General features: G+C 32.7%; 1 protein-coding gene across 4 annotated transcripts; it reads left to right on the top strand.

Annotated features, from left to right (window-relative positions):
* Positions 141–17,478, top strand: LOC109841021 (uncharacterized protein At1g32220, chloroplastic-like). Of its 4 annotated transcripts, none has more exons than XM_020409863.1 (11): positions 141–344; positions 497–617; positions 710–798; positions 12,960–13,015; positions 13,103–13,158; positions 14,126–14,219; positions 14,907–14,986; positions 15,408–15,450; positions 15,551–15,574; positions 16,860–16,951; positions 17,028–17,478. In XM_020409863.1, the coding sequence occupies exons 1-11, from the start codon at positions 289–291 to the stop codon at positions 17,202–17,204; spliced, it is 888 nt and encodes a 295-aa protein (XP_020265452.1). In that variant the 5' UTR covers positions 141–288; the 3' UTR covers positions 17,205–17,478. The 4 variants fall into 4 exon arrangements, with proteins under 4 accessions (XP_020265452.1, XP_020265453.1, XP_020265454.1 ...); XM_020409864.1 differs by having other exon boundaries at positions 142–344; positions 500–617; XM_020409865.1 differs by lacking the exon at positions 15,551–15,574 and having other exon boundaries at positions 143–344.

Below are 20,196 nucleotides of genomic sequence, written 5' to 3'. Positions count from 1 at the left end.
GAATCCGCAATCCGCACCCGAACTGATTCAACTTGAATTGGGCCCTAAACGACCCACGTTTCTTAATCAAGAGCCACAAGAGACAAGCCCAGCAGCAAGACCTAAGCGCTACCCCGTCTACGTGTCATCTGCTCCCTTACTCTCTCCCTAAAAAACTCTCTCTCTTTTCTAGAATCTCTCAAGTCTGCGCTCAAGAAAAGCATCACTCGCTAAAATCACCCGAAAATAAGAACAAAAGACGAAAAAGCGAGAAAATTTTGGAGGGGCAAAATAATTAGGTTTTTCAGAATGAGGACATCGATCTCGCGTTTGATCCACTCGCACTCTCCTCTTTCTCGCTTCCAGTAAATTCCTTTCCCCGTATCTTTATGATTTTCATTAAACTTTCTGAGCATTGATAAAAAAAAACCCATTTCCATTTTCTCCCTTAAATTGGGGGAAAATGGTATCTTTCTTTAATTGGATCAGTGATTTGATCTGGGTTGTGGATTTCTAGCAGTATACCCGCTTTCTCGCAGAGTGGGAGGTTGCTGTCGACTGAATCCAATAAAGTGGAGGAGCCCTTTAAAGTACAGGAAGCAGAGACTGTTAACGTGCCACCTCCACCTTCAGAGAAAGTAAGAGAACTATAATTGGTGTATACAATGGTTATTTGTGGTGATTTTTTTGTGATGATATTCGTTTTATGCCAACTGCATTTTGCTTTCAGTTGCTTGTGTTGGGTGGAAATGGCTTTGTGGGATCTCATGTTTGTAAAGAAGCATTGGAGCATGGGCTGTCTGTTGCTAGCCTGAGCAGGTAGTTGCTACATTGGTAATTATAATTAAGATACATTGGTAATTATAATTTGAATAGTTTCGTGTCCATGTCGTCCTATGCCATTTATGTAAATGTACTAGGTTTCATGAAGAGGATTACATTTGTCGTAGTTTTACTATGTTACTAGGTGAATTGCACATGCAATGCACGTGGTATAAAGTTTTAGATTTAGCTAAAATTGATAATTTAGTTTAGCATTTCACTCTAATTTATACATTGAATCATTTTAAGTTAATTTGGAGTTAAACAAACATATGATAGCCTAGTGAAGGCCCAGAAGGAGCACTACTTTTTTGCAAATCTTATATCACTATTAAAAGGATAATTATATAGTAAGATTTAGTTATATTTTCACATGTAAGATTGATTCATTAATTTGCCTTAAAGAGTTTTCAGATTTTCATTTTTCAATGTACAGAAGAATATAAATCAAAACAGTTTATTACACTTGTTTCTAAATGAATATTTTCTCATAAACGGGGTATCAAATTGTTAATGTTAGTATTTAGAAAGATCATTTAACCCGGTTCCAAACTTTTTCAGTAGAAATATAAATAAAAGTATAATTTTACAATTGACAGTTTTATTCATCTTTATAATGACAAGAAAGGAGTTGACACATGCTTGCTCTGCACAATTTTATACAATATGACTAAAAGCAAGAACAAAATACCAGGTTTAAACACAACTCTGCATTATAATGTGCTTCTCAAGTTACCTCTCCGCCATGTTCTAGTACAGTGTCTTCAACAACATCACCTAGCATTTCAATGGACCGACAAAAGACAAAGATGCATAGTCTTCTTTCGGTGTCAAGTCCCTGTACTAAAAATAACAATAAAATTTGTCAGCCAAATGCCATATTGCAGAGTAAACAGAAAGATAAGTTAATACAGGGGGCACTACTTACATTTGTTGCAGCAATATTAAATAGGGCACCAAGACAAAGACCTTGATCAGGATCCATGTAATCACTCTCGTGAAAATGTTAAAGTTTATGTGACGATTTTGATCTCCCTTTCCACTTCTACACAAGCATTATAAGAATATGTATCTCCAACATAAAAGAAACGTATGAAAAAATAAAACTCCAAATAAATGATGCCAAAAGGGAGAAATTAGAAGAATTTTCTGAACCAATTTGTTAGTCAATCTAACTATTTAACTGCATCATAAAATCTTTTTATATTATTAAATTCATGTGTTTAAGAAAACAAACAAATTAATTGAGGGAAGATGTCTCTTAAAAAATGTCTCCTTTTATTTAGATGAACATGTGTGTAGAAGCTTCCCTTTCTACAATGATTCATTACCCTTTCTTTTTAGATGTAAAATATCAGCAAAAAGATTCCAAAAGAGATCTAATAGTAACACTTGAGTTAAATAAATTTTAAGATATTGATAGAAAAGCAAAAAGATTCCAAAAGAGATCTAATAGTAACACTTGAGTTAAATAAATTTTAAGATATTGATAGAAAATTTTAGCATGTCAAAATAACTCCATTGAGAAAAAACTTTTCAATGAAAAACCTTAAAATTCTGAATTTATGAATAAATACCTAATAAGTTCTCAAGAATTTGAAGGACTTCAAGTGATTAGCAATCCATGGTGCATTTCAATAGAGGCTAGAGTGAAATTCAGAACCTTTTTTAAAGGAATCAACTTCTCCAATTACTTTTCCAAATTCATCACTTTACATGGTTCCTTCATGCTTGCTGGTATTATAGGCCCATACATGAACAGAAAATTTGTGCCTGTTTGGAGATGATGATCTCAGATATGTGTTGTATCAGTTAATAACATTAGTCCTTTGAATTGTTTTTATCTCCTCTGCTTCCAATTTTGAAGCTTAACCAATGGTGCAATGGTGCATTTGGAATTTAGTCTCCCCACTACTTTCATTAGGTAATAGTTGTATTTTATCATCCTTTTTGTGCATTCTTGAGGTTTATGAGGTTTTAGCAAATCTGAATAGGATTCGAAAAACTTTAGAAAAGGGCTATCAAGATTATTCTATAGGCACATACATGAAGTTTAACGTGAAGAGTATGTTTATTGAATCATTATCATACATAGTTGTTGACTAATATGGCATGCTAGTGGTAGTACTATGTCCATCTTTCATTTGGTATTTGTTTATCGATACTAACATTCTGCAGGTATAAGTGTATAACATTCTGCTGTATTACATGCCAAATAATTATAGTATGTTGTTAAAACTATGAGGTTTGAATCTTGTACTTACAAAAAAAAAATTATACATCTAGTTAAACTTTGACATTTTTAGGGACTATCATTTTATCATTATGTAAATATTTACATGATGAAGAAAATGACAAAACAATGTCAGTGTTCCAAGTTTGTGTTATAGAACTATCATAGCATATCAAACAAAGTCCCCTATGACTTTACCCATAGCATATAGAAGTTAAAGTTGACTATTTTGTGGTTGCTAACCCACTAAAAACTTAATATTCAATCCTAATTGTTTATTATGCGTATTCAAGTGCAAATTTTTAAAATTTTAGGAGATTAGTGATTGTCTGCATGGGTGCTTGCATGGGCCCATTGATGTGTGGAATGAGCTTATGTTTGAAGGAAAGATGAAACAACTTGATTTGTGCAAGAGTGTATTCTTTACTTGGAATATTGAATAAGTTTTTGTGAAATTCTGAATAAGTATTGTTTCTCCAATCCGATTCAATTGACAAAGAAGATTTGTGTAAGCTTATAGTCAATATAAGAAGTTTTGTGTAAGTTCATAGTCAATATCTGCCAAAATTGGATATGAGGATAGGAGAGAAACATTTAAGAGAAAAAAATAAGTCCAACTAATAATATTGGAGAATATATGAACCATGTTATATAAGAGCTATTTAAATAAAAGAAAATTTCTTGAATCAGAGTTCGAAGTGTTTGATATATGTAAATATAACTATGGATCTCCAAAATTGGTCGTAGATCCACCAATTTAATGTCCAAATAATTTTAATTATATGATCTATATATGTATATCCAAAACTGAGAATTTGGATCTAGATATTGAACTTATGTTTGTCTTTGTATCTTTGTCCTACCAAAACTATAAAAATTTGGATCTAGATATTGAACTTATGTTTGTCTTTGTATCTTTGTCCTACCAAAACTATAAAAAGTATATCCATATTTAATATCATTGAACTTATGTTTGTCTTTGTATCTTTGTCCTACCAAAACTATAAAAAGTATATCCATATTTAATATCTATGATAATCCTATCAGATGTAAATATGAATATATCCTTAGATATTTGCATACTTCATCCCTAAAAAATATACGCAATCAATTATACCAGCAAGATAAGTAAAAATCTCTCTGAAAAGTTAAGACGAGAGAATTGTTCTACCTATTTCATCCCTAAAAAATGTATGCAATCAATTGTACCAACAAGATTAGTAAATATCTTTTTGAAAAGTCAAGACACGAGAGAATTATTCTCCCTAGGACACATCTTCATAAAGCTCTCTTCCTTGTGTTGTCATCCTCATTAAGATGGAAATGTAGAATTTATGATTAAAAAGATCAAGTTGCTCTATTTTTAGCTCAAACAAAAATTGAGACAAAATATTTTACTAATAAAGTGATGTAAACCCTTCAACGCTTCAACTGCTTATTTGATCAGGCTGTGTACCTTGGTTTCATTGACTACCCAAGTCCTTAAGGTTAAGAAACACACTGTCATTTTATAGTTACAAAATAAATTTAGTACCTTAAGCAACCACCTAAAAGTGTGACTCAATAAATGCCAAATGTATTACTCAAAGAAGTTAGGTTGATGGTGGCGTGTGAGAGGTATTTGACATATAATCAGGTAATATTACAAAGGCAAGATAACCAAATCGTATATTCTAAAGTCCAATGAATAAAATCCATCAAGGATTGAGCAATAAATGAATCCACAACACTCATGTAGACCATAGCATTTTCAATTACACGAGCAATGCACGTGGTAAAATTTTTAGATTTATTTTAACTTGATAATTTTATTTAAGGAATGTTGTAAAAATTTATTGAATGTAAACAATGGAGCAAACATATGGACAGAAGCTAAAAATTCATAATATTTTAACAATAAAATTACATTTAGGGATCAATTGGGCAATAGTACAGTGGGTGCATCCTCAATAATAGAAAACAAACTATGATATACAAGCCATAATAACACATCATTTATGCGTCAATGATATACATTACTCTACTAAATAAATATGGAAAACAAGTATTATTCAGGCTACAACCAGAATCAAGTCATGCAATGATATAGGATGATGATATTCAAACAATTGGATGAGGTAAATAATGAATGTGTATTAACAACTATCTTAACTTGAAAGTATAACAATCCTCAGTAGACCAGCAACAATAATATTATCAACTATCCTCCTCAATTTAGAGCGCTAGGCCAAAGTTACAAATGCTAAAAACAAAGAAAGGTAAGTCAATTCTGAAATAAATTATAAAATAACTAAATATTATCAATTATCCTCTTCAAATGAGAGCGCTAGGCTAAAGTTACAAATGTTAATTTGGATGTTGGTTTTTAGATTTTTAATTTTTTTGATTTTGTGTAATTTTTATTACATTGTGTTGATTTTTTTTGTTCTGAGTTTATGTTTGAATTAAAGTATTATAAGTAGTTTTACATGATACACTCAACAAAACAAACATGTTCCAACAAATGGTATCAAAATGAGAAAAGTAAGAAATTTTGAGGTATTAAATTGTTAAAAGTACATTGGGTGTACAAAATTGATAAAAGTGGTGAACTTTAGGGTACCAAAGTGAGTAAATATTCTTTTTTTATTTCTACACAATGTGCGTACAACTTTATCATATTTGATAGGCTTGTATCACTCCAGCAAGTCTTCACCTAATTTATGGATGTAATAAGACTTTTAGAAGAATCATCCTAATTTCTGTGTGACCTATATCTTTCAGGAAAGTTCCTTCTATACTACTTTCTCAAATATATCAGTCTACCAACCTGATTAAATTTTACTAAAATAATATTAGGCCACTGTAACCTTGCTCACAAACTTTACAATTTTCTACTTACATCCTAACATTAATCACATAAATTACACATCAAAATCAGAATACACCCCACTATCCCTCAAAGCCTCTTCTCCTCCTCCACATTGTTCTTCCCCTTGCTTGCCCAAGATCCCTCTTCCTCTTCTCCTTCTGTGAAAACAACTTTCTCTTCTCTTTTTTCCAAAAGGAATAATATTTACTATAATACCCATGACATTTCATTAAAACAATAGCATTTAAAGTTATAGGTAAGAATACAAATGAGATATTACTAATATATGTGAGCATATCAACAAAGAGCTTGTATGCATGGGTTCAACTATTTCTAGCAAGGAAAAATGTATGATAATAGGAGCAACATTGAAGAAAGGTAAGAATAAAGAAAGAGATGATATAGACAAAGAAATTTAAAAATCAAAATCAAAGTTAAAAATTTGCAGAAATCATACCTAATTTTTTCTTTGATAGTCACCAAACTGAATTTGTTTCTTTCCTGATATACTAAAATCTGAGTTTTAAAGAGATGATGGTAGAGAAGGCATAGTATTTTTCTAAAAACTTGATTTGGGGTTGCATCTAAGATGATAAGGACAATAATAATCATTATTGTAAATTAATTGTCTATTGATGAATGTAGAGAGAGTGGGTATACATTGAAGGATCTGAATAGTAACCGAAGGAGAGGGAGAAGAACAAAGGTTTGAGACTTTTGAGTTTCTGATTTTTGTGTACAAACTTGATTAGGTTTTCGACTATTTTCATGAACTGGAAAATGATGAAGAGACTCCAATTAAAGTTATATTTTAACTACAATATAATTACATTTTTTGTTGTTTTTCTTTGTTTTTTATATCTGATGAAAGATTCTAGTAAGCAGATTCTTTGCTCTTGCATTGATGAGTGCTTGAACACCATCATCGATCCTGCATGTGAAGCTCCGATCAATGTCATGACCTGTAATCACACAATTTTTAAGAGATCAGAGGTTAAAACTAAAATAGATAGGCCCTGTCCTACATTCTTTTATTTTATACACCAATTTATCAATTAAATTATTCATTAATTTGGATCCGATGAGAGTTGAGAAGCCTAATCGTGAATTTGTTTGAGAGGTCAATTATAAGATTTATTAGTTGGAATTTTTTTTTGGTAAATAATTAATTGGAAGTTTAAGAGGTTAAGTATAAAAACTTCTCACAAACTTTAGTTTCAATCTTCAAGTGGCGTTTCTTCTCAAAGTATTCATCTTTAGTTCAGACTAAAAATTTTCTCAAGAATGAGCATGTAATTTAATTTACGTGATGGAGTAAAAGAAGATGAAATTACTCAGATACAACACACAAAATTGTGTAATCCCTCCTCATTTATAGATTCTAAAAATTTCCCTGAAGCACCAAAAAATCACATGAGATTAAATTAAGCGACCGAATAAAGTCAAATAATATTTATCATGATGGATCAAGAGAAGATAGAATTATATAAACCTGATATATACTATGTGGAAATTCCTCATTATTTGCAGTTCCTGAGAGGGAAACAAAAAGAATTAGAAGCAAGTGAAATAACAAGTTTCTCTAAAGATTATATACTACCTACTTCTTTTCATCATATGCTTAGAATATTTATAGCTACAAATGAAGACTATCAGAATTCACTACTGATTTTTGGACCATAAAAGGTGACTCTTGGATACCATTCCAAAATAACCGAATGACATATAAAGACTAATAACAAAATGTAACTCCTATTGCATTTAGTATATGTTATTAGACATTAAAGCCGTGTAAACATTCATGCATGTGGTGGGCTTTGCATGCTAATCCACGTCCATAACAATATGCTTTGAGTTATAACAAACGTACCATTCAAAGTTATAGTATAGTTTATAAAATATATTATAGTATAGTTACATATAGATATATTAAAATATATTTTAGTATACATTTTTCTTTTATGTATAATACACTATATATATATAAAGTTAAGCATAATATAGATATATCAAACTATGGTAATTATTTATATCATATATTAATTTTAAGTGTACATATTTGTTTGATTATAATTATAATTATAGTATAATATGATATAATATAAATATAAATATAAAGTTCATTAATTATTAATATCTAAACTTCGGTATACTATAGTTTAAAATTATCTAACTATACTAAATATAAGATTGGTTGTTATGTGAAAATTTTGAAGGGGTATAGTTTATGTATGCACACATGTAGACACACTTGTTCTTTTATTGGGATCTTCAATGAACCAGAGAGAATAAGTAGCACAAAATTTTATATAAAACACATCAACATAATTAGAACTACACATCCTAAAGCAAATGATATGTGACAAAATTCTTTTAGCATTAAAGGATAGACTCGGTGACTATCGCACACAAAAAGTCTCTCTCTCTCTTTGTGGAATTATCTTTTTTTTTCCTAAATTGTTTTGTCTCAATTTACCCCAAATACGTAAGATAAAAAAGAAACAAAGAGATGTGGATAAGAAATGAGTTTCTTCTATTACGACAACACACACCACATTGAAATTCAAGGTTGTTGATAGCGGATAGCGACGTGTCGCGGCAAGGTACCGCTAAGGCTATTTGGGACTATTGCGGAAAAATAGCGGCAAATAGCGTACAGTCAAATAGCGGTCAAATATAATTATATTTAAATATTCTAAATAATAAGTAAAAGCATATAAAAAAATCTAAAAATTCTACAAATGTATACTTGATGCCTAAACATGAAATAGATGTGTAATAGTTACATAATAATAACAAAGTACTATAATTATAAAGATTAAAGAATTAAAGAACGTACATGTTTATCAAAAAGGCCGTTATTTGTCACAATTCTTTAACTTTCAAGCAGTGTTTTCAAAGGCGCACGCCTCACTGCGCCTCATGTACCTTACGATACGGGGCGGTGGCGAAGCGCCCCACTTTTGATGCAACAGCACCTTTCACGCCTCGCGTACATCCTTACTTTGTGCATGGTGCATGTAGTACATATCCTCATATAGTTTTGTTTGTTACGCCTCGCGTACATCCTTACTTTGTGCATGGTGCATGTAGTACATATCCTCATATAGTTTTGTTTGTTAACATTTCAATCGAGTCTTTATACTTGCATGTAGTACATATCCTCATATAGTTTTGTTTGTTAACATTTCAATCGAGTCTTTATACTTGATATTCTATATCCGAAAAAGTAAAATAAATCCATTAGGCCTTTTTAGTAGCCTTCAATTGAGGATCATTACTAATCCTTTGCTTGGATATTAGTCTTGATTTAACATTTTAATTTAAAAATTTATAAATGTTGATACTATGTTTAGGTGTTAGCATTAGAAATTAAGGCATTATATTGTGATTTTGTAGTAAGATATTATTTATCATGACATTTTTCATGTGAATTCTAAAAATAGTTTTTTCGCGCTTGATTATATATTTTGAAAAATTATGTGGGCGGTGTGCACCTCGCATCACTCGGGCGTGCGCATCGTGTTGCGCCTTGTGCATGTTCGCGTAAAGATGCTTTGCGTCCCGCATTGCACCTCGCGCATTGATAACATTGCTTTCAAGTCTCTAACATAAAAATGCTCAACAATAAAAAAGCATTGATTGTTACTTTAATTTTTAGTCGACAAGGAAATATATACTGAATAAAATAAAGCCAAAAAAAGAAACGCATAACCCTACTGCTCATGAAAAGTAAGTAAGCAATAAACTGCTGCTTGAATAAAGATATCAAGTGTTCAATAACCATTTTATTCTACAACTCGAACAAATAGAGATTTATTTGCAAAGAATCAATCATTAGCTTCATCAATATAATCTTATAAATCTTATAAATGTTTTTTGGTACCTGAATTATTAGTTTGTTACCTTCTCTGTTGCAGACGAAGCTGCTGCCCAACAGAGATGGATAATTGGAGATGTTGGAGGGAAGAGAGATGGCTTGACCGGAGAGAGAGGGGTGATAAGTTGACTGGAGAGAAGACGTTGCTGCTTGATTATGAGAGAGATGGGTTGACCGGAGAGAGAGAGAGAGAGAGAGAGAGAGAGAGAGAGAGAGAGAGAGAGAGAGGGGGGGAGAGAGAGAGAGAGAGAGAGAGAGAGAGAGAGAGAGAGAGAGAGAGAGAGAGAGAGAGAGAGAGAGAGAGAGAGAGAGAGAGAGAGAGAGAGAGAGAGAGAGAGAGAGAGAGAGAGAGAGAGAGAGATCACCGTCGCTGGAATTGGAAGTCGAGAGTCGTGAGAGAGGCGGATAGGGCAAGTTGGGTTCGGGAATAATAGGTGAGAGGATTTAAGTGAGTCAGGTACGGTCGGGTTCGAGGAGAGTGAATCGTGGAAAATAGCGTTATTAAGCGCTTTTCAGCGTTAAACCACCGCAAAACCGCGCTTTTAGAGCGAATCGCGGTTTTCTTCGCCTAAAATCCCTGCAATCACCTTAAGCGGCACGAGGAAGCCCCGCAACCGCGATCCACGGCGCTATAGCGCCGCGATTTTTCGCTATTTACAACACTATTGAAATTTCAATTTAGATAATATAAATGCATTCATCGATGCATAAAAGTATTAAACAAATGCGAATGGACGGAACTCATGTCCCAACTTCATCATGAGCTCTTCTGACACCCTCCTCCACCGAAACCTTCATCACCACTTCCAAATCCACATCCGTTGCCTCGATCGAATTACCCGCCACTACTTCCTTTGTCAGAGCCACCATCTTCACCGAATCAGCTACAATTGCCCATCGAACCCACATCCTCCACCTCCTCTAACATCATCTCCAGCCCTTACTACCGAAATCGCCAAGCTCGCAACAATCACCTTAACCAAATTCATCTTACCGCTAATGCCGAGCTTGCCTCAATGGCAGAAGCATGTCTTTTAGTATTCTAACTCCCCGTCTTCCTTCAATTTCCTTGTATTAGCAGGGCAAAGAAGAGTAGCAAAGGAAAAAAAAAGTTGAACTTGGACACTTTAATTATTTGATTTGACTTAGTATTTGTTATGTTAAGAGTGTGAAAAGGGGGACCTGGGAAGGAGATTATATAGGAAGTAAAATGAAACAGATGGAAGTTGAAGGGGTTCGTGATAATTTGTTGGAGGTATCAAGAGGAGCTCACTTGTCAAATGTGTTGATGCACGACAAGAAGCTTTCCAAACTCCTGATTTTCTTCTTTATGAAATGTTTCCATTAGAAGGACATCAAATTTTTACTCCTTAGAAAATCTAAGTTTTGTGGGGACCATTTAAGATAGAATTAGAGAAGTATGAACTATTTTCTATCTTGGTATGCCTCTTTGGCACTATAAACTATTAAAGTGTAAATAAAACGTTTCATCTATGCCTTTAAATAAGTGCACATAAACACCAAGTTATTGTTAACAATTTGATTAGATAACGATTAATTTATTAATTTAATTAGAGTTACATAATTAATTATATTATTTTTTATAAACCACTCTAGATGAGATATAAACATTATATGCTGCTGACAAGCACTAATTTTTTAAATATTTAATTATAATCTTATACTATTACAAATCTAATGTTTAATATAAATAATCTAATTGGAGTTGCATTATTACATAAATATTAATTCCCACAATATATTAAAACATCATACACTTGATAATCTAATACTATTATAACAATTGATTTAATTATTTAATAATCTAAAGAATAGTTATACTATAGTATAAACCTTTAATTAATGTGATATAATAAGATTGGGAGTTATGATAATAGAGTAAATTGGTTAATTTCATGAAAGATGAAGGGTATTTTTGGGAAATGAAAGTTTTTCTAGTACTCCCTCTTTTAAAGGGAGAATGATATGATAAATTGCTCCAAGAAAGGGAAGATAGTGGAAGACTAATTATTCATAGTTTGTGACCTTAGATTAGGCTAGACTTTTGGGAAGTAGTAAGAATAGTATGGAGATTTATATAAATAATTCGCTAGTTGCACATTGCTCATTTTTTGCAAGTAGTCTGATAAGTAGATAGATTAATATATGGAGGTTTCAAGTTAAGATCAAAACTAGATTGCATAAGACTAACTGGTAGATAGATTAATATATGGAGGTTTCAAGTTAAGATCAAAACTAGATTGCATAAGACTAACTGTAGCTGGAATTCTAATCATCTTTTTTGCTCGACTCCAATGGGCTTTAGGGTGCAGCTTCAGTTCACATGTGACCAGTGAATTCGGAGGGCTCGGTTTGCATTATGATGGATGATTTCTGCACAGGGTTTAACTTGTGGGCTTGTAAATATTTCGCATTATGATGGATGATTTCTGCACAGGGTTTAACTTGTGGGCTTGTAAATATTTCATATTTTCTAGCTGCAGATAAATGTCCCTTTTTTCACAGGGTTTAACTTGTGGGCTTGTAAATATTTCATATTTTCTAGCTGCAGATAAATGTCCCTTTTTTGCCTTTTTTTGTTGCTGTCTTAAATATCACGATTGTTTGTTCTGAGATTAAGAAATTGTGGGGTTTTATCTAGAAATTGATGGTTTCTTACCATTTCTTTCTTTAGTTAGTTCTAGTGTAGCTTGAGCCTGTCGAAAGATAGTGGCATCATGTTATCATCGTCTAAGTCTTTTTCCTTAGACACGGGATTAGTGGCATGATGGCATCATGTTATCATCATCTAAGTCTTCTTCCTTGACATGGGATTAGCAACGGAGCACATTTGTGTATATTAGAAGGCTATTTATATATTTAAGGAAATTTTTTTGTCTGCCAACTGGAATTGCCAGATAGCTCCTCTTAGACTAATAAATGATCTACAAGAAAAGGGGAAGATGATATCATTACAGACTGCATTCATTCATACCTGATACCAACTAAACAATGTGATGAAAACAAATTTCCGTAGGTGTCATATGTGTCTCAACAGTTGTATAATGTTTCTGCCTGTTTTAATCTATTGATATTTTGTTTTTTTCCTGTTCTGTTCACAAATTTCTTATTTCTGCTTTATAAGCCTAGTATTGAGCTTTTTTTGGACATTTAGTGTTTCTATTTCCTCACAGATCTGGAAGGTCATCCATAACGGAGTCTTGGGCTGACAGAGTTGTGTGGCACAAAGGTTGAAATATATGAAACAAGGCGCATTGCATTGCTGTTGGCATCACATTTTCACGGGTCATTAATGCTTATGTTTGTTCCTTGACAGGAAGCCTTCTCGTGCCTGATTCACTGAAGGATGTTATGAATGGCGTGACAGCTGTGGTATGTCATTTTGATTTTTTTTCATTACATCGTTAACACGCGCAAACACGAGGAAAAAAAGTGTATGGATCAGGAAAATCAAGAGCCATATAAACTTCTTTGATGAATAATATCTCAATGGTTTCCTGATGATAATGATACATGTGCACGTATGTATTAGCTTGAACTTTAAGAGGAGACTCATACATTATGCACGGATTCTTGTTAATCATGATGGTAGCATATGATTCCTTTGAACTATAAGATATTTTGAGAGGATAGGATACGCAATTTGAAATTTAATAGGCTTTTGCTCTTCTTTCCATCTTCTTTAGCATTCTACGTTCTCCTTTGGATATCTCTATTAATAGTTCATCTCAATTATTTCCTCCTGTTTTTCCAAACCAAAGATTAGACAACCAAATAAGTTTGTGTTTCTTGACCATTATCTTGTTCCCTTTAATAAAAGTAATTTGAAAATATTTTGTTTGTAATTAAAATTAGATGCAAGATTGCTCCTGTTTGCAACTAAAATGTTCTGGCAATCTGAAGGAAGAATCTTTGAGTATGGAACTGTGACAATTCTAGCTTTTCTGGTCCTTTGCATGGTCAATTGGTGTGTTATTGTTCTTCTCTTGGCTGATAGTCTTCATCCTTGGTTTCCCTTTGAAAGTTTTTTTTTTTCCTTTGGTCTTCTATGTTCTTGGAAATCTAGTGATTAAGCGGTAAACCTTGGTCTCTCTGGATCTTCCTTTCTCAAATTTTGATGGAGAGAAATATTGTCACAACATTTCTTTCTAATAATATTCCAAAAATGAGAGTTTTGAATATAAAGTGCAGTTAAACGGCCTCTTTTTAATAGCCATTATGCTCAGGTTTCTTTCTTATGATTTTATGTATTGTTGTAGGTGATAACATGCTGTCATGTTCTCCGTTGGTGTTATAGAATCCATCATTATGATTTATGTGAAATTGTTTATTCTTGTAGATATCATGTGTTGGGGGCTTTGGATCTAATTCTAATATGTATAAGATTAATGGGACTGCAAATATCAACGCTATCAGAGCTGCTGCTGAGACAGGTATGCTTATTAATGATTCAGATGTATTATCCTTTGGAAGTGAGTTCTAGCCTTCTTAGCTTATGATTTTGGTAGTACACTTCTCAATGATAGCTTATGATTTTGGTGGTACACTTCTCAATGATTTATCTTATCTTATGCCTCAGCACCCTGCCACTTCGTCTGGGAATATAGATGGTTTTTCTTTTGTTGTGTTTCAGTAAGAGTCTTAAATATCTGAAAGATTCTTTTCACATGTATTATGTTCTCCTACGTTCTCTTCATAATTTTTTCAAATCCTTACTTTAACCCAACAGGCAATATTTGTTTTCTGATGGGCAACTCTGCATTCGGGTTATATTTACTTCAAATACTTATCAAGATTTTTGATGTCATATTAATGACATCATGCAATTGTCTTGATAAATCTGCTTGCTGGCATAGAACTCATGGAACTTAATTATTATCTTTCTCAAAGCTTAAAGATATTTCTTTGGTTTCTTTGGGAGGAATAACTACTTTTTTGTGTGGAATAAGTAGCAAATGAAGGGGTACATTGTGATGTAGCACTTATTTGACCTTATTCTCTATAGTTACTTAGTTAGTATGCAGTTTCATCTTTTATCTGATAAATGCAGTCCACCTTTTGCATATTTATTGGATGCCGCCTTCTAATTGTTATCAATTTCTTCTCTCTTGTATGGGCAGGGGTGAAAAGATTTGTATATATTTCAGCTGCTGATTTTGGCGTGGTAAATTATTTATTGCGAGGATATTATGATGGGAAGGTATTGTTCTCACACACGTTCAGTTTCTTCTGCCTATTTTGTGAACTTAACAGTGTATTTGAGTGATGCAACTGAAAGTCCTAACCATTTACAATTCAAATAAGAAGTTGAGAACTTGAGATGCATAAGCATTTATTGAATTGTTGATAGTCTCAATGCTTTGAAAAGGATGCATACAATGCACTTTTGTTGGCTCCAACCATTCTGAAGCCGTTTGGCTTCAGGGAGACAGGTTTTCCCCCTATATTCATACTTCTCAAGCCTTGAACCAACTATTACTCTATTATAGTCCAACAACTTAACAACTTTCTCCAGCTAGTTTCACCGTGGAACTATATACATAAAAAATGTTTTGAATACATAGTTCATTTATGTTGCAAAAAAAATCATTTCTAATATACATTGGTCATTTATGTCACAGAGAGCTGCCGAAGCAGAACTATTGTCGCGATTCACCTACGGAGGTTAGTCTCTTCAATCTTTCCGAAGTTCAGAAATTGATTCCTCAGGGATAGATGTCTAATCTGTGTATTTGTGATGTTTGACCCTGCAAGTCTGAAACAGACACCACAAATGCACATACATTAGGTATCAATATCGAAACTTGCCTAACTCCACTATATATATTATGCTTTTGAACATTTGTTCATTCTTTAAAATTTAATTTGTTTATGCTATCATCTGTATACTTGGTGTTTGGTTCAAGTTCTTGGGTATATCTCATTATTTAATATGTGACTAGAAAGAATTTCCGGAAGGATGGCTGAAATTTTTGTCTTTTAGTTGTTTGTCACGTGAATTAGATGTTTTTAGTGGAAACATAGACACAATTCATTCAAAGTTTGAACGAAATTATATTATGTTGGCTATGCTACATTTTCTTTCATGTTTCTTGGAGGGATTGTTGAGGTTATTAATTTGTGGGTATCATCCCTCATCGGATAGGATAAGAAAGAAAAGTATGATGAGTTTAAAATAGGTGTTGGGGCTAATACCTAATAGCTATTGCTTTTGGATCAAAATTGGTTTCTAGCCCCTATTTTAAACCCATTAACTCTAGATTGGGTCCCCCAACGGATGGTATCGGAGCTAAGATTATGGTCTAAGTAATGGGGAAAAAAAGAAAAAATTTATGGGAAGCCCAAAGATGTCGGGTCCAAGTAATTAAAAAGAAAAAAAGACAAAAAAAATGTGATGCCGGAAGATGTCAGAGAATGTCGGAGAATGAATAAGGTGGAGTTAGACCTAATAAGTTAACCCACGGGATGCCCATAGGTGTGAAATTGTGGAAGTTCAACTGAAGTTTGTGAGAAGATTGAAAGATTGTTGAGGTTATTAATATGTGAGTATAGTCCAACATCGGATATGATATAAGAAAGAGTGATAAGTTTAAAATAAGAGTTGGGGTCAATATCTAGATTGGGTCTGATTTCTCCCACGACGGGGATTATGCTATGATGTATCTGAAATTTTTATCTGGTAATTGTTTGTCACATAAATTTGATGTCAAGCAGAAATAGATACCATCAGAAGACTAGAAGACTACACATTTTAACTTATCATCTCTGATATTTCAACCCTTGCATCGAAGTTTTGTTGATATATTTCAAACAGATTTCTCCTGAAACATTCAAATGATATTAGGCACATAATTCACAATGGTCATGTTAAACTTAGCTTTTCTCATTTGTACATTTCGACATTTTATGCTTCATACCTATTCTCAACTTCCTTTATAATTCTCTCTTCTCAAATGGACTCGTTTCTGTCTCCAAGTTCTTATGATTTAAGGGGAGGGAGGGGGAGCGTAGGCTTCAGATTTCTCTTTTTTCCTTCTTCTTGAATTACAGTCCTAAATTACTTTCTCAAACAGGAGTAATACTGAGACCTGGCTTTATCCATGGCACTCGCCAAGTCGGGAGCATGAAATTACCTCTTGGGGTTATTGGATCGCCTCTCGAGATGGTATTATCTCTCTCTCTTTTCAAACTTCTCTCCATGCACATGCACGGATTATAAGCTACTTGTATTATTTTTGCAGGCCTTTCAGCGTGTGAAGCCATTGACTCGGGTCCCACTGGTTGGCCCTCTCTTTACACCTCCAGTGAGTGCTTCTGCCGTTGCAAGAGTCGCCGTTAGGGCGGCCACTGATCCAGTGTTTCCTCCTGGTATTGTTGATGTCTATGGTATCTTGAGGCTCAGTGAGCAGCACAAGTGAACCCCTCTCTATAAAAATATGACAACCAAATCTCTCTTTCACAGAAATACATGCTCTTTTTTTTTTTGCTGAATTCTGGCCCGCAATAAAATTCACAGGTTCCTGTGATCTTTCGTTTTCTTCTTGCTGCCTTACGACTGATCGAAAGATGTAAATATATACGTAAATTACTTGCTTTATGTTGTCGAAATGTTGTAGCTGCTTGTTGAGGTACATGGAAAGAATTCATTGAATCCCTCCTTTATATATGTTATAAAGACATAAAAAACTGACATGTCATATCACAATGACAAGTTTGTACATGTCTTTTTGTTCTCTGAGAAAATAATATACGGACACTTAATTTTATATTCACGTGAAAATTCTTATCAAACTAAAATTAATTATAATTAAAAAATTTTATTAATCAAATATTTTATAATCCGTTTTATATTATAAAGGCATACAAAATTGATATGCCATATAACAAACTTCTATGTCTTTTTATCCTATTAGAAAATGATACGTGGGCAACTAATTTTATATTCACCTAAAAATTCTCATCAAATTAAAACTATCTATAATTAAAAATTCTATTAATCAAATATTTTATAATCTTTATCATATTAAACTATCCATAATTTTAAAAAAAACTTATAATTATATATTTAAATATAGAAACTAAAAAAGGATCATGTAAAGAGCCTCTCCATAAAATCATAGATTAATTGTAGAAAATTTCCTCAAGCTTGAGCATATTCTAGATACCCCTCCCCTACCCGCAACAATGAAAATTGGAGATAAACTCTTGAACTTTCACACTTAGTCTTTCTCAAATATGAGGTGTGTCTCAAATAACCCCTCTCAAATATTTTAAATTTGAGTAACACCTTTAAGTTTGAGTTTGTTATAGATAATTCATCTCAAGTTTAAAAATTTGAGATATCTCAATGAATTCTTCTCACTTTGCGTATATTAGGTCTGGTAAATAACGTGACAAGTAGGTGACCAATAAAAGACCAAAATACCCCTTAATCATAAAAAAGTACTCTGGTTTTTTAGGATAGGAAAAAGAGAGGAGAAAGAGTGAAAAAAGAATTGTAAATTCAAAATAGTTTTTTTCTGGTTGGGGGTTTCTTTATAATTAAATGATTTCGAAAATGATATTTCAGTTATTTTATATTTTCAAATGACGTTAGGCGGTTTGGTGAGAAAAGTGTGAAAGATTAGGAGGGAGGGTGTTAGTGAGACGCCCCATAGTTGAGGGAAATTTCTCTGATTTTCAAAGTTGAGTTGAGTTATTTATAATATGCTCAAACTTTAGAGTGGTTTTCTCAAGTTAAAATAGTTTTGAGGGGTTCGATTGAAATTTACATGTCTCTTTATCCTATCAAAAGATGACAGGTGGACACATAATCTTATATTCACTTAAGAATTATCATCAAATTAAAACTATCTATAACTGAAAATTTTTAATAATTAAATATTTTTGTAATCCTTATGGTGTCGTTTGGCAAATGGTTAAGTGAGGGGTTAAGAAGACTCAACACCTTCTTAACCCGTCAAACACAAAAAATCTATATAAGGGTTAAAGTGAGTTAACCCTCTATAATTTGTCAAACACAAAATATATAGAAATGTTAAGCTAATCCCTCTAGAGGGATTAAAATGAGTTAACCCCTCAAAATGAGGGGTTTACTAATACTCCTATTTAGAAGGATTAAGAGTTACCTCTTTAATTATAAAGAAAATAGTCAAAATCCTTGTTATTTTCAAACACTAAAAATTATCATAATGGTTAAAATAAAACTTATGTAACGAGTTAATAATTTAGTTCTTTGGATTATCGAATGTGCTGACTATGTTAATCTTTCTCCTTAATCCATCTTTATTAACTCTTCGTCAAACGGGGCCTATCAGATTATAACTATTCATAATTAAGAAATCTCATAATTATATATTTAAATATAGAAATTAAAGAAAAAAACTTATATTGTTGGAAATTTATCAAATAGAAGTTATAACATGTAGATAAATCCGAATAAAATAAATAATAAAATCTAGTCTGAACGTGTAATCACTGTCCTAGAAGATTGAGGACCCGCTATCACCCTGACGCAGATGATCCTCTCCCCCCTAACGGTAAAAGCCTTCGAAAACGGCCGACCTCTGTACTCGGACGAGAGTACAGAGCTTCAGCTCAGATGAAGAAGATTGCCCGTTAACATAACAAAATTTTAAGAGGAGAAAAATAATTTCTTTGAAACCAGAGGAGAGAAGAAAGCTTTATTTCTTGTGTGTTAGAATGTGAATAAGGGGTGTATATATATAGGGTTGAGGGCGAGAGAGTTTATTTCATTTTCCAATGTGGGACTAAACATAAAGACAAAATTGTTTTTAATTGCTGTTAATTATTTCTGTTCAAATTTAATTTGAAGCTAATCCGAAATAACTTTAAATATGTAATTAACTGCTTTAATTATTGATAAATACTGCAGTTATCGCATTTATTTAATTGTTGTTAATTAAATTGTAATTTATACCTTCATCAAAAGAACGTTCATGGTGTTTGTTTCTTCTATATTATGTTTGGAATTCTAGTTCATTCATTCATTTAACCCTGGTATGGCTGCGTGTTTTCTTGCACCAAGTCCTACGTAGTTCTGTTGATGAATTGATTAGTTTCAGTTAGTATTCTTCTAAGAATGTTCAGTTATAAAGGGTAACTTTAATGCTTCACAATATTGACTATGACATGTAGATCATATGCATACACCATTTCTAATGACATTATCTTCTCTCAAGCAATCTCCTATAATGTTCTAGGTCAAAAGATAACTGCATACAAATCTTGGACACATGTCGAATCAAGCTGCATATGGAGCATAATCAGTGTCATAGTCCTTGCTCATCATGGTTACAGATGTAGAATTTAGAGGCTCCAAATGTTGTTTAAGTTCTTAATGCTCTTATTTAGTGTTTGAATTATGTAGGCTACCAGGACAAGCTATTT

Source organism: Asparagus officinalis, chromosome 5 (genome assembly GCF_001876935.1).
Source record: "Asparagus officinalis chromosome 5, Aspof.V1, whole genome shotgun sequence".
In the NCBI taxonomy this organism is placed as follows: domain Eukaryota; kingdom Viridiplantae; phylum Streptophyta; class Magnoliopsida; order Asparagales; family Asparagaceae; genus Asparagus; species Asparagus officinalis.
This window is presented reverse-complemented; position numbering and strand designations above follow the sequence as displayed.